This window comes from Triticum dicoccoides, chromosome 2A (assembly GCF_002162155.2).
Source record: "Triticum dicoccoides isolate Atlit2015 ecotype Zavitan chromosome 2A, WEW_v2.0, whole genome shotgun sequence".
Taxonomy (NCBI): Eukaryota; Viridiplantae; Streptophyta; class Magnoliopsida; order Poales; family Poaceae; genus Triticum; species Triticum dicoccoides.
In genome coordinates, this window is record NC_041382.1 from 676,636,936 (window position 1) to 676,652,459 (window position 15,524).

The 15,524-nt window shown below is 44.8% G+C and overlaps 1 protein-coding gene and 1 pseudogene across 1 annotated transcript; one reads left to right on the top strand and one right to left on the bottom strand.

The window, feature by feature from the left end:
• The first annotated feature begins 4,881 nt into the window (after positions 1–4,881).
• Positions 4,882–12,250, top strand: LOC119356174 (putative nuclear RNA export factor SDE5). The gene is made up of 12 exons (XM_037623102.1): positions 4,882–4,971; positions 7,242–7,879; positions 7,973–7,998; positions 8,152–8,226; positions 8,840–8,901; positions 9,013–9,212; positions 10,231–10,319; positions 10,424–10,480; positions 10,603–10,670; positions 10,794–10,897; positions 10,975–11,045; positions 11,903–12,250. Exons 2-12 carry the CDS (start codon positions 7,255–7,257, stop codon positions 11,999–12,001), a joined length of 1,476 nt encoding a protein of 491 aa, XP_037478999.1. The 5' UTR covers positions 4,882–4,971; positions 7,242–7,254; the 3' UTR covers positions 12,002–12,250.
• Positions 12,251–12,410: 160 nt separating this feature from the next.
• LOC119358086 lies at positions 12,411–13,567 on the bottom strand (annotated as a pseudogene).
• Between the last annotated feature and the right edge of the window lie 1,957 nt (positions 13,568–15,524).

Consider the following 15,524-nt stretch of genomic DNA (forward strand, 5'->3'; position numbering starts at 1 on the left):
ATGCGCGACTCCCAAGGGAAAAAGGCTAGGTGGTGAATGGTAAAACCAAGGTTGGGCCTTGCTGGAGGAGTTTTATTCAAAGCGAACTGTCAAGGGGTTCCCATTATAACCCAACCGCGTAAGGAACGCAAAATCCGGGAACATAACACCGATATGACGGAAACTAGGGCGGCAAGAGTGGAACAAAACACCAGGCATAAGGCCGAGCCTTCCACCCTTTACCAAGTATATAGATGCATTAATTAAATAAGATATATTGTGATATCCCAACAAGTAAACATGTTCCAACGAGGAACAACATCTCCATGTTCCAACAAGGAACAAAACTTCAATCTTCACCTGCAACTAACAACGCTATAAGAGGGGCTGAGCAAAGCGGTAACATAGCCAAACAACGGTTTGCTAGGACAAGGTGGGTTAGAGGCTTGGTTCAACAATATGGGTGGCATGATAAGCAAGTGGTAGGTATCGCAGCATAGGCATAGCAAAAGAGCGAGCATCTAGCAAGCAAAAATAGAAGTGATTTCGAGGGTATGATCATCTTGCCTGAGATCCCGCAAGGAAGAAGAACGAGTCCATGAAGAAGACAAACAGACGTAGACGAACGAATCCTCACAAATGCGACGTTATCGGAACCAATCCGAAGAAGCAACACCGGAAAGAAGCACACAACATAGTAAACAATCAACACATGAACATGATATGATATGCGGGATGGAGTATGCGATGCATATGCATGATTTGACAAGGAAAGAATGAACCTGGCCTCAACATGGAAATCCAAGTGTGCCACTGGAAAGATGAGATGAAATCGCTTGAAAACGACATAAAGATCACCGGAATCGGAGTTACGGTTTGGAAATGGCAAGCGATTCAAATATGACACCGGACTGCGATATACAGCAAGTAGCCATCTAAATGCAATGAGATGAACATGCTACAGCACCCAAACATGGCAACAAAATACATGGCAGGAATGCATTCAAGATGCTTAACAAAAGTCTAGCACTGAGCTACGGCCAAATCATCCATTAACAGGTTCAAACAAGCATGGCAAAAATGCATATGGTAAACAGATCTCAGACTTAGTGAAATTAACACTTGTCTGAAATTTCAGATCAGGTAGCACTCTTCGGAGCAACAAAACTACATGCTACAGGACCTGAACATGGCAAAGTAAAACATGGCATTGAGCTTCTCAAAAAGCTTAACAAAAGTCCCTTAGTGACCTTGAGCCAAAAGGGATCAGAAAAATATATTAACAAGCATGTGAACATAGCAAAAGCATAATCAGTTTTCAGACTTAGTGAAAACTGGCACATGCTGAAACATAGCTCAAGTAGGCATGTTTACGAGCTCGATGCACTCACTACGGAGCAAGTCATAAAAAGCTAAGCATACATCTATCAAGAATACACAAAATGCAAGCTAGACATGGCAAGAACAATGGCATAGCATGCACGGATCAACTACAACATCATCGGCAAAATTGCAAACAAGTTGACAATCTGCCCAGATTCACGAAGTAGCAAAAGTAGAGGTCGATTGACTCAAGCTAGGGTGCTCCAAAATTTCAAACAAAGACATGGCTGGATAGAGCACTACAAGATTAATAAAACATCCTTACCGATCATCCTCAAAAGAGGCACGGATCGCTCGGAAACAACATGAACATATGGCATCAGATAAACAGGTCAAGGACTTAGTGGAAATGCTAAGTCCCTGAAATCAGAATTACCAAGTGCCTCACTTGGCAAGCTTGTGCTAGTCACCACAAACACCACAAAAATACATGGGTTGCACTTATGAAAAGATGGCAAAACCCTTAACAAAACATATGTAGAGCTCATGGGCATATCATGCACACAATAATCATGGCAAAAATGACAAATAACTAAATGGAGCAGCAGATCTGACAATTATCTCAAGTAGCACTCTTCTAACAGCATTTCGGGCATCAAGATGAACTCAAATGAAAATGATGCAATGGAATGAAATGATGTACTCTCTGAGGGGAACATTTTGGTATGCTATATGCCAAAAACGGAGCTACGGATGCAAAGTTGCGGCATGATGAACATAGGCATGTGAATCTGGGAATATCAGGACTTAGACGAATTTATCACCTCCGCGAAAGTCAACGCGGGACGGAGGGATCCGGGACGGGGCGGTGCAGATCCGAGACGGGACATGTTTGGATGGGATCCCGGTGGATCTGGTCCACCCTCTTCTCCGGCGAGGTACGGACTCCGGCGAGGCGGGCTTGAACTCCAGCGATCGCCGGAATGGCGGATCCAACCGTGAGACGCCGGGGCGACCGCGGTGGGGGTCAGGGAAGCTCCTTGCGGGCATGGCGCGGGGGCGGCGCCGGTGAAGAGGGGGCGGCGCGCGGCGCGTTCGCCGGCGATGGTCGGCTGCGGCGAGTCGGCACGGTGGCGCTGGACCGGTGAGGCGGCGGCGGCGCGGCGCGCTGTAGGCGGCGGGAAAGGACGGCGCACGGGGCGCGCGAGTGCGGCGGCGGTGGATCCGGCGGGCGGCGCGCGGTGCTGCACGGTGGAGGCGGCGGCCGGCGGCGAGAGCAGCGGCGCTCGGGCGGCGGCGGTTGCGAACGGGCGCGGGCGGCGGAGATGCGTGGGCCGGGCGGGCCAGCCGTGGGCCTCGCGGGCCGCGGCGGCGGAGGGACTGGCGGGGCCACGTGTCGCGCGCAGGTTGGCTGGACGCAGCGGCGGGACGAAACGGACATGTCCGGGCGCGGTGGGATGTGTCCGGCGGCGCGATGGAGAAGAAGGTTAGGGTTTCATCCGCGAGAATTTTGGGGATGGCCACATATTTATAGGTAGAGGGAGCTAGGAGAGTCCAAATGTGGTGTGGTTTGCAGCCACGCGATCGTGATCGAACGCTCTAGATGATGGAGAGGGTTTAGGTGGGTTTTGGGCCAAATTGGAGGGCTGTTGGGCTGCAACACACACGAGGCCTTCTCGGTCCCTCGGTTAACCGTTGGAGTATCAAACGAAGTCCAAATGGTACGAAACTTGACAGGCGGTCTACCGGTAACCAAGGCCGCTTGGCAAGTCTCGGTCCAATCCGGAAATGTTTAATCCCCACACACAATAAGAAGGTAGAAATGACCACCGGAGGAGAACGGAGCGCCGGAATGCAAAACGGACAACAGGGAAAATGCTCGGATGCATGAGACGAACACGTATGCAAATGAAATGCACATAAAGACATGATATGCAATGCATGACACGCAAGCAATGACAAAGCAACAACAGCGAATAACTGGACGACACCTGGCACATCGGTCACGGGGCGTTACACCTTCTCCCTCTCCGGGCCGCCACCCGAGCCCGTCCACCTCCCCCCACCGCTATCCCATGCTCTCCGGCATCGCCATGGTTTGGCGGAAGATCACCATGTACGCCATGCTCACGCCGAAGGCAGATCGCAGAGGAGATCTAGGCAAGGCACGTCGCCCGCATTGCTGCCAGGTTGCCTCCGGACTCGCCGGAGCCGGAGGAGGAGAAGCAGCAGCCGATGAAGAAGGAGGGAGAGCAGTCGCCGGAGATGATGGAGGTGGCGGATCTGGAGGAGGACCAAGCGGAGCAGCCTGCTTCGGGGTTCAACATGGCAGAGGCGGAATTCGCCATAGCCCAAGCCATAGAGATGGTAGAGTAGCAGGCCATCCAGGATGAGGCCTATGTGGAGGCCAACCGATAGTTCTCCGACAGGAGCAGACGGCGTCCGACGCGTTCTTCGCCGAGCTCGACGCGGAGATAGAGAAGGAGGAGGCTGGAGCAAAACATCACGAGTGGAGGTGGTGCGGTGGCACAACATCGTAAAGAGGCAACGCTTTTGGGAGATGGTTGCAGTGGCAGAGAATTGGAAGTAGTGGTTGCGGCGAGGAAGAGGAAGACGTGATGTTTCTTTGTGAGGAAGGTAACGGGAGTTCCCGGGGAGGTGTTTTTTGGTGACGGTACAAACAAAAAACCGAGATATTTCTTCGGTCCAGCATGTGACAGGTGGTCTAATGGCAACGACGAAGACCAAAATTTCCTACCCAACCCGTGCGGCTCCTAGAAACAGTACATCAAGTGAAATGGTGTCCAGTGCCGATGTGTATAGCACGAGCAAGGCCGCTGCATCTCGCTCTTGTTGGATGTAATGCGTGGTCTAACTTGTGATGTGACATAAATAAAATATTGCCACAAGTGTGGCAAGAAGACAAGGGTGTGTTTGGTTTCAATAAAGTCATCTGACTCATAAGTCAGGTGACTTAAAATCAGTGACTTATAAGTCACGTCTGTTTGATTGTCATCTGACTTATAAGTCACCTGACCACATCATTTCACCTTGTTTTTTAATGTAAAGGTGATGGGACCCATATAAAAAGGGGTGACTTATAAGTTTTAAGTTGGGATGGAGCAACTTATAATTTATAAGTTGGGATGACTTATAAGTTGGATCCGTTTGGCAAAATAAGTCACTTTTAACACTTTTCGACTTGTAAGTTGGTGATTTATTTGGAACTAAACAGGGCCTAACTCAATCAAACTGGTATAACTTGTGACGTGACAAACTGACAATGTGCGACAACTTAAACCAAACACGTCCCAAATGTTAGAATATTTTACTCTTTTACATACCGAACATTCAACCACAGCAGAAAATTCACACGGCCCGATTCAAATTAAAGCATAAAAAATCTTGCGCTGGCGATGGGGTGGGCAGGTACAGCACGTGGGACCAGTAACACGAGGAGTTCCCTCTTCAATGGAAGCATCGGGCGCGGGCCCCACTCGTCATACCCCAACCGGAGCGACGCCCACCCTCTCTCTCTCTCCCTCCTTTAAACCCCAGGGGACGGCGTACAGTGGACGCCAACCAAACCAAAGGGGGAGGCGACTGGCGAGAGAGCAGCGGGGCAGCGGGACGGCAGGCGGAGAGGGGCGCGGCCGTCTTCCCAAACCCGTAAGCACCTCCCTCCCTCCAGAACCTTCTAGAACGTGCGCCCGCCCTGACGCGCCCCTTGCTTCCGCGCGCTCGTCGCTGCATCCGGTGCTTCGCCTTCCCCTCGGGGGCCGTTCGCCTGTTCGGCAGGGTTGGTGCTTCCGTTCCCGATCGAGTTAGGGTTCGTTTGGTTGCTCGCGGCGGCGCGCGCCGCGCTGTGCGATCTTCGATTTCAGTTCGGTTGCGCGCTCGGTTCCCTTTCCTGTGCTCGTCCGCGGCGGTTAGGCCCGTCATTTCGGCAGTTTGGTGTGTTTTTTCCCCTCAAACTGATGGACGCGGAGTAGGTGTCCTTGTAGAAATTTCCGTCTCCACGAGATTCTCGGAGCATGTTCCTCGAGACCTAGGCCGATTTTCCGCAATGCCGGTGGTCTCTGCTTCGATTTGGTCCTCCTGGCTCTCGTTTGCTTCGTTTTTTTTCGGGGGCGAGTTGTGGGGATTAGGTTGTCCGATTCGATCTCTCCGCCTCGTTTCGGGATGATTGATTAGTTCGGCTCTCTCGTGCGGGGTGTTCCCTTGCCCCTCGTGTGCGCCTGATTGTTGATTCCACAACTGTCATTCACAATCTGTGCAAGTTTGTTCTGCCCATTTCTGCAAATCTGCGACAGGGTTGTGTTTTGCGCTTGCAAGCTGCTTGTTGGTTTACCCAGGCAACCCTGATTCGTCATTTGTTTTCGTGGGTTTTGTTGTGGTTTTGACCCGTCGTCTATAGGTTCTGAGGACTGGCATCGCGCGGTAGCAGTGGTGGTTTTAGTTTGTTGCTTGGATTCGTTTTGATTTGTGCCGGTTGTTTCTGTTGCTACCTCCAGGAGTACGGGTGGCAACGCTTCTATCTGTTCCCTTCCGGTAGGATATATCCCTGTGAATTATGATTCCCATCAAGCGCCTGAAGAATGTCCGGTTTCTGAAAAATATTGGAACATCAAATGCGTGCCATCATGTTATTGTTGTGACCCTTCATGTTGTTTCTGTGCTGAGATTATGAGATTCTTATAGGACCATACAGTTCATTCTCTTTCAGTCTATCACACACAGTTTGTACCAATATCATGATTATGCACCAAACATATTACGGTTAGTGGTTCATTCTATTTGATATCATTAGCTTTACTATTACCTGCCGTAAGGATGATCTGTACTTCATTATTTACAGAGATAACCTAGCAAGAAAACAACACAGCATCTCAGACTCAACTGACAATTGTTATGTTCTATTGCATGTTTTTGTAAGTAGCATCTAAGATGAATCACACAGTGCATTTGAATTGGCACTGTGTAATGTATTTTTGGAGTTTTACCATTTGTTTTGAAACTTCTACTGTTTCTTGTATTGATAAATATGTGCACTACAGTTCATATTTCTCCTGTTCATTTGAAATGCACTCTTGATATTCTTCTGTTGAGATGCTAGTAAGTTTGTTCGCCCTGTTTCTGTATATAATCTGCAACAGGTTTGTGGTTTGTGCTTGCAAGCTGTTTGTTGTTTTATCCAGGCAACCCTGATTCGCCATTTATTTTGGTGGTTTTTGTTCTGGCTTTGATCCGTCGTCTATAGTTGTAAGGAGTGTCAACGTGCAGTAACAATGGTGGTTTTAGTTTGTTGCTTGGATTCGTTTTGATTTCTGCCGGTTGTTTCTGTTGCTGGCTCTAGGAGTCCGGGTGGTAACACTTCTCTCTGTTACCCTTTGGGTAGGATATATCCCTGTGGATTATGATTTCCATTATAAGCGCGTGAAGAATATTCGGTTTCTGAAAAAACATTGTAACCTCAAATGCCGAGACTGAGATTCTTCAAGGACCATAAAGTTTATTCTATTTCAGTATGTTGCCCACGTTTTGTACCAAAATCATGATTATGCACCAAACATGTTACAGTTAGTGGTTCATTCTATTTGATATAATTAACTTTGCTATTACCTGCCATAAGGACAATCATTACTTCATTGGTTACAGAGATAACCAAGTACGAAAATAACACAGCGTCTCAGACTCAACTGACCATTGTTATGTTCTGTTGCATGGTTTGTAAGTAGTATCTAAGATGAATCAGGCAGTGCATTGAATTTGCACTGTGTAATGTATTTTTGAAGTTTTACCATTTTTTTGAACTTCTACAGTTTTGTGTATCGATAAATATGTGCACTGGAGTTAATGTTTGTCCTGTTCATTTGAAATACACTTCATATTCTTCTGTTGAGCAGGCTCAAATATATTTTACTTGGTTCTTCTTTCAGGAGGGTCCTCACCATGGATCTTTCCAGTTCACTGGCTTCAACCAGTGATGAAGAGACAAGGGCACTTAATGCATTGCTTGATGCTTTCAGTTGTGCCTTTTCACTTGAAGATATAGCCAATGCATACTGCAGAGCAAATGGCAATGTCAACAAAGCTGGGGATTTCTTGACTGACCTTCAACTTTCGATGCCCCAGAGTGATGAAGTTGACTCGAGCGTTGAGACCAATCTTCCCCAGTTTGGTAAGGCAGTTGAGGAAAATTCTCTGGACAACTCAAACCAAACAAGGAATCTTTCCTGTGTCGGGAAAGCAGCTGAAGAAAGCTCTGTGGAGAATTCAAGCCAAACAAGAACACGTGAGAAGTCACAGAAGTCTAGTGCTTCATTTGGCACTGTATCCAGCATGTTAGGAAAAGGATCTGCCCGAGCTACTACAGCTCCTGCCAATACAGCACCAGGAAAAGGAAAACCTATAAAGGTTGAACTGCCAGAGTACATGCGAGATGATTTGAAAACAGATGAATCTGATTCTGCACCAAAGAGAGAGACTTTGAATAACAGAGATGTTGAGGAATTCCTATTTTCTATGCTTGGAGAAGGTTTTAAGCTCAACATGGAAGTGATCCGTGATGTTCTAGGTAAACTTTTTGTGCAATGCAAAGTCATTTTATCCAAAAAGTGTTATTTGAAGCCACATTTTTAATGTGCTAACTGCTGAATTGTTTTTGCAGGCAGCTGTGGGTATGACATTAAGAAGGTAATGATAGATCGTTGCTGTCAAGATTATGCACTTTCTGTTTGGTCCTGATTGTCATTAATGTGGCAGAAGGGTTTATATTTCTGGCTTTATAGTAGGCAGCTTCATATACCGTATGTTTTTTGGCATGGTATTGACTGCAATTTTATGCAGAGCATGGAGGAATTAATGTCATTTTCTACAAAAGATCTAGGCAAAAGGCCAGAGAATGAGCATATTGCAGTACAAGTAAGCTTGTTCACCCCCTTCCCCTTCTTACTGATTTGGCATCTCCCATATGGTTTTGTTTGAACTTCATAGTTTTTGTATTGAGCTTTCTTTCTATAGTGCTTGTTAATTCTCTGTGCTGTTCAGCTGAAATCTTCTGACGGACTGCTTGTTTGTTATGAATTGCTGCGCCATTACTTACTGAAATTTTGGAAACTGGCTTTAGTTGTTCCCTTTTACCGTATCATTTGATCATTTTCTTGTGTTGATGCATTTTTGTTGAGTTGTAAGATTGAAGTTCGTAGTCGAGTCGAGTACCCTGGATACTATCACTTTGTGGTCCATTCCAATGCTAGTGCATGCAAAGGTTCCTTCTGTAGGCTGGATATTTTGACAAATAATTATGTTCCACTCCCTCCGTCCCTAAATATAAGCCTTTTAGAGATTTCAATACGGACTACACACGGATGTATATAGACGTATTTTAGAGTGTAGATCACTCATTTTGCTCTGTATGTAGTTTGTATTGGAATCTCTAAAAAGGCTTATATTTAGGAACAAGGATGCACTTTCATTTGGTAAACATGTTATAAGGATTTGATTGATATTTAGCCCAAATATATTTCTTTTGCAGGACATGGCGGTAGAATCCTCTTTTTCCATGGGGAGTTGCCTAGGATCACAATACACATCTAGGTTTGTACTTTCCTCTCTTTGTTACTGGTTTATTCCTTTTTGTTCCATCACGAATGTGACTTTTTGCTTCATCCGTCATTTCTCTTTGCGTGGATGGTGACTTAACCCAAGACCACAGATTACCCCTGGAGAGTTACTAGAATCAATATTCACTGCACCTGAAAGATCTGAGGAGGAACCAAAAGTAAGGCGGTATGAATTGGGCGCAAATCGAAGGAGAGTTCCAGATCAGAAACCAGTCGTAAAACCTCTTGAGGACATTTCACCACCCTCTACAGATCTTCCGGTGAAAATTATCCTAGGCAGCATAGGTATATTGTTTATGCTTGGACCTCCTTTTTTTTGTAATTTTTTGTTAAATTATGTACTTTTTGAGGAAAAGACCTGGCAGAAAGTTGCATCAACATTGTTAGTTAATCATGTAATAACAATATTTACTGTTGACGCAAAGCTCTAGATCTTTTAAAGCTGACAGATAAACCAACTATCATGCATTAAAAATTCAGCTCACTATGCTAAAGAGCTCTGTTCAGCAATGTAAAAGTAATAAAATATTATTTTCTCTCTATCCTATGCATAAATTAAAGCTATCAGTAATGCTGAGCTCTTGGCCATAATGATTCACCAACTTGGATCTGGTTCTCTCACGAAAATCCCGAGTTGCAGAGATGAGAACCATGAAAAGCAAGATCCCGAATAAGAAAATGCTACTTTCATTCACATCTTTGTACTGAATGTATGTATTAGGATTTTGGTCACACGTACTCCTTCGGCAATGCATGATGGAAAAGCTACAATTACTCCTTGCTACCTGTTCTTGAAATAGTTGATATATTCTTGGACTTAGGAATGACATCTGCATATGATTTTTTTTGCTTATTCTATACTTTAGTAACATATTACAATGATTCCAAGGAACCAGTTATTGTTAGGTTACAAAACCTTTGCAGCTTGATACTGATGTTACCAGATGTATTCGATTTGACATAATTAAAGTACATAACCAGTTAACATACTTATTCTGTACTGATGTCATATGGCTTTTTCGGGCTGAAATATGGTCAGACATACATAATCAGCAAATGGTTTTGTTTGTGTTGTATGCTTCATGAACATCATTTTAAAAGTACTCCTTCAGTAAACAAATATGAGTGTTTAGATCACTAAAGTAGTGATCTAAATGCTCTTATATTTCTTTACAGAGGGAGTAATTTTTAAAAACTGTGAATATGAAGCCTCTCTAAGTCAGCTGGTCTCTGATTCTTGTTTCATGCTATGAACCATTTATGATGTTCATCACTATCATTTATGTATTTTGGGTACATGTAGAACCAGTTGTGCGCGATGAGGATGATTACCAGAACTATCGTAAGGCTGCAAAGCAGCACTGGGATATGATGAAGCAGTACTATGGGAAGGTCAGGGGTGTCTCCATGATGATGATTTACTTGTTATTTTTTATTTTGTGCATATAGTTGTTGTTTTTTCATCTATACTGAAGATATTATTCTGAAAATTACAGGCTGTTGATGCTTTTAGGGAGGGTAACAAGAAAGAAGCCGAGTATCTTATGACAGAAGTAAGTGTTACCTGTCTTTTTGGGCAAGGGATAATTATTGCTGAGCTACTGGAGGGATTAACAAAATTTGATGAAAGTGTTTCAAGCTTTAGTGCTAAATCACTTTTCTGTGGGCTTTCTAGGGAAAAAACTATTATAGGATGGCTCGATTATCTGATGAAAAATCTGCTGCTGAGATCACCAAGTCCAAGTAAGTGCACTTCTTTTCTCATATGGGCTGAAAGTTATTGGATTATATTTGTGTAATATGAATTTGTGATGATGAAATATGTGAGTCCGAATTGACAGAATCAACCTTTTGGTCTTGCTGCAGACAAGAGTCCAAAAATGAGTTATGTCTTGATCTGCGCTCACAGGATGCAGCAAACGTAGCAAATCTTCTGAGACTTCATCTTAGGCAGTTGGCTAACATCCCATGTAATGAAATCGGTACATGACCCTTCGAGTTTCTGACTTCTTTTGATAGGAGTAATTTGATTTACCAAATTTTGCAGCTTTTGAGAATTTGAGAGTTATTATTGGTGTTGACGATGGCACTTTCAAGATGGGACAAAGAAGAAGGAAGGTGTGATGTTCAAAATAACCGGCTAACTGAGTTTTAATTCTGAATTTGCACTAGCTGCATGCATGATCCAGAAATAAATCCCTGCAATGAACTACTTCATGATCCAGAAATAAATCCCTGCAATGAACTACTTCATGATCCAGAAATAAATCCCTGCAATGAACTACTTCTGTTTTATCCAAAGTACTGATAGTAAAAAAAATACTAACATCTAGGTGTTTTACTCTAATATACAATGCGTCAGATGATTGCTTAATTTCATTTTGGGGCCATATTGTGTTTTTCCAAATTTCTCCAGTTGTGTTTCGTTGCAAGCTCATTAATCAAGCCAATGACCAGATTTTGCAAAATTATGTCATATAAAGTTATAAAGATAATCCGAGTTTAACACGGGGGAACTTGAAATATTAATTGTATTCAGTTAATGTGCAGATGTTGTACATTAGTTATTATTGAATAGTAGAAAATTCTCAGAACCATGCTGGTGTATGCTTGTGATTTAAGGAACCCTGCTTAATTCTTATCCTTGTTTCTTTTTTCCTCTGGGTTGCGATATTCTGTCTTATCCTTTGTGGTGCCTTCAACGAGATTGAATGGAAGTGTGCCTGAAGTTTGTGTGTGCACTGCCCATGATTCACTTTCCATGCCTGCTTTATTGGAACGTTTGTTTGGCCAATGCTTGTGAATATGTTATTTGTTTTTGTTATGAATGAGCTTTATAAATCTGATAGATAATTCATTCTGGTGGGTCATGTCAAACAATTTACAAATCGCAGGATTCATTTGAATAGCTGATTTTGCATGTAGATAGTACTGTATGTCTTATATAACTTACTAATGAACTTGAATGACCGCAGGTTGAGAAGTTTCTGGAGAAGAAATCAGTCGAGTGGACCGAAGATGAGGCCAATCCTGGGACCATTCTCATTCCGATTAATCAAGTGAAAGACCAGTGAGTATAGCTTGGTGTACAAAGGTCGTCCGACACAAGCTGACAGAAGATGCTCTTAGCTGCTAGTTTTATCATTTGGTGCCGTTTTGAATCTAGGTGCTTTCTGTTCATTTTGGGATATGGAGGATGGGGAGTGCGCTGCATATCCCTTTTTGTTTACACACAGGAGATATTTCTGGCCGGCCTAAACATTACGATTTGGCTGAGATGATTTAGCTGCAGTCTTAATCCTGGAAACGATCTTCTAATGCTTTCTGCATTTGATTGTTCTAGTGCAGTAGTGACATGTTAACAGATTCGACGAGCAGTAGAGAAAACACAAGATGGCGCAGTAGTTTGTTTATATCCTGATATAATTTTCCGACGAACAAAAACACACTAGAGAAGTAGTAACAAGCTAGCAGGAGTACTATTTATGCGACTAGACTACCAAAATGAGCTGAAGAGTTTGATTCAACGAGCCTAATTGTCTTCTGCAACAGTTCAACTAAAGCCAAAGGACATTTTGCTATGAGCTCAACATACCCTTGGCTTGCCATCAGGTCATTGGTTTCCACTGTACTCAAAGAGGCAATAAATTGAATGCAAGCATCATTCAACCTGCCACAGTGATGCTGATAAGCCAAAGCGAATGTAGTCACCACGGTCTTGGCATCAATGTTCTCACAGAGGATGCTTTCACATATAATCTTAAGCCTCTCCATGGCATACCGATCTGCCGCGACAAGCAAATGCCTGATAGTCTCCTGGTAGCCATCTGGGCCAAGATCATCCATGGCGGGCAGTGAATCAGTGTATATAAAATGGAGCAGGCCCTCAAAGACAGCGGGCTGCATGTCAGCAATGGTAATATGCCTCGTGTCCTTTTCTCTCCTCGCGCCATACAGCTCCGCTTTGAAGACCGGCGACCGCATCGCAAGCACCACCTTGTGGGCAGGAAAAGCTTCCCTTTGGACCTCGAAAACCACGTCGGCGCCCTCTTTCCCGCGCAACAGTTTCTCGAGATGCTCCGTGATGTCGGACGGCGGCACCTTAAACGGCTTGGCGTCCTCGGCAATGGTGATGACACACTCAATGGTGAGGCGGTCGTCCCGGAGGTAAGGCGACGCCTCCAGCTCGCTCCTCCCATGAACTCGAGGAAGCCGGAGAAGAAGTTACTGCCGGAATCGTAACCGTGTGTCCTGGTCATGGTATGCGGCGGCGAGCATCCGGCCACGTCCACCAGGCTGAGCTGAAAGGACGCCCTCACCCTGGCGTCCTTGTCCTTACTGCATAGAAGTAGGAACACTTGCACATAGTCTTTCACATGATCCAGGATTCCTACGGGGCAGAACAAAATCTGCCAGTCGTATCCTCCGACGGCGAACACGGGCGACGCTACGGCGTTGAGGTCTCCGACTCGGTCGCGGTGCTGGCTGTACCCTGGGATCTCGAACACGTGAGAGCCCCAGCCCCGCCGCACCTGCACCGTGTTCGCGGCCACGGGCGAGCCCTGCGCCGTCTTGGTCGAGAGGTGGGAGGCCTGCCCCGTCTTCTTGGCGTGGCGCGTGGCCGACGCTGTGCATCCCATCGCCGCGCTCAGGGGGTTGGGGTTTGCTTGAGACTAATCACAGTGGGGAGTAATTTGGAGTAGTAACATGTATATGATACTAGTCTATGTTACTACCTTTACGGTGGGTAGTAACATATGTGTCGTGTCATGCATCATTTCATTCATTACGTTATAGATTTTTTTTTTTTGATATGTGTGATGTTATAGTACTCTCTCCGTCCGGGTTTATTAGGCCTAAAGACAACTTCTTTTAGACCAAGACACATAGTAATTTGCTCACATTAATTCTTTCATTCTACTCCCAATGCACTCTCTCACATGCATGCAGCCAATGAAAAAGCATGCATGAAGTGTATTAATTTTCCGGCCTTAGCACCAACAATAATGACTTTCAATGCAACCAATGAAATGGCTGCATGCATGCACCTTTCCAAAGCAAGGCCTTATAAAAAGGGACATGCTTGTGATGCTGAGAGGCCTAATAAACCCGGACGGAGAGAGTAACTAGCTATGTTATCACATGCCTTTCTTTCTTCATTAATTACATGCCACATCATCTATTTTGCCTAGATAAATATATGTTACCACCTATATTACTCCCACTGTGGGTAGTCTGAGGAGAGCACGGGAAAGACGTACGAAGCGGGCGGAAGAGCGCGCAATCGAGGCCCTTTTGTATAGGAGAGAAAAAGGTAACCACGGGGCCCTTGCCTCGGTTTGGACCAGGACTCTTCCCTTTGTTGTGGGAGAAAAAAAGGTAAGCGGGACGTCGGTCCTCATGTCGTGATTCTTTTTACCCAGATTTTGACCTTATTTGTTGAATCTGAAACGAACAACTATTTCAAATGAGCTTAATAAGCCAGAATCTGATTTGGGTCTTTTTGGTGTATTTTCCTAGAGCACGTCCCACGAATCAGCTTTGCGTGTGAAGCAAATCCACAGCTGATTCTAGAGAAGTTAAAACTAAATAAAATCAACAAGGCAAGTCTATTTTCCTCCACCCAAATATATAGAGGGATGGTCGTGACGACGACACCACCCGCCGGCCGGGAGGGAAAGGCAGGAGGTTGGGGCAGGGTAGGTGGGTGGCGCGAGGAGAAACAAATCACGTGTGGTGAGAAGAAGATAAACAATGGCTTACGGGAGGAAGGAGAAGCTCATCTAACTTACTGTTGTTTTGTTAAAGGGCTGACAACAACATCGAGTGAGCAAAACATCTTTTCAGGCACTTGATTCATAGGTGCTCCTTATTTATATACTACTCCCTTCTTTCCGGTTTATAAGGCTTATTTCAATTTTTTTTGTTTTTTCAATTTAAAGGGCCCATCTTCATCTTATTTTTAGTTTTCGAGACGCATTAAATCTTTGCATGCAAGAACTAAAAAGATACACACCAATGAATGTAATGTTTTTACTCATCTAGTGGCCAAGCATGTATGCACTGCAATTAATCCAAATTAATGCATGAGTTTAATTTGGATAGTTTTGTAAAATACGAGATACATTCTTACACTTACAAAATGCCTTGGTTGATCAGATTTCAGATTTGAGCCCTGCAAACCGGAAAGGAGGGAGTACAACACATCTTCCTCTTCTCGAGGCACTGAAGCCGCATCTCACCATTGACCACCAACTGCACAATGTGCCAGCCGCACATACCGTGTACTTTCCTACCATTGCTTCCGGGTGATTCTAGCCTCCATAGTCCAAACTCCGAATCAGTATGCTGTCATTATCTTTGATAGAAATAGGTTGCATGCTCTCGAGATGCGTGCTATGAGCAAAGCTTGTTGCTGCTTCTGGGCCATCACCGTTTCAACAGAGGAAACCGATTTAAACTGGGGAATAAGCAGCGACCGATAAACTTTCGATGTAGACCAGAAGATGCCGAGAACAAAACACCAGATATGGCTGTATAACGCCCTAGGTCGGGCCAAGATGGGAACACAACTCTCACACACTTCCCAACGAGGCC

Excerpts from the sequence above, each read along its gene's own strand:
- LOC119356174 (XM_037623102.1), top strand. The coding sequence starts at position 7,255 with ATGGATCTTTCCAGTTCACTGGCTTCAACCAGTGATGAAGAGACAAGG. Across the intron at positions 9,213-10,230 it reads AATTATCCTAGGCAGCATAG|AACCAGTTGTGCGCGATGAG; the intron begins GTATATTGTTTA and ends GGGTACATGTAG. Across the intron at positions 10,671-10,793 it reads GCTGAGATCACCAAGTCCAA|ACAAGAGTCCAAAAATGAGT; the intron begins GTAAGTGCACTT and ends GTCTTGCTGCAG.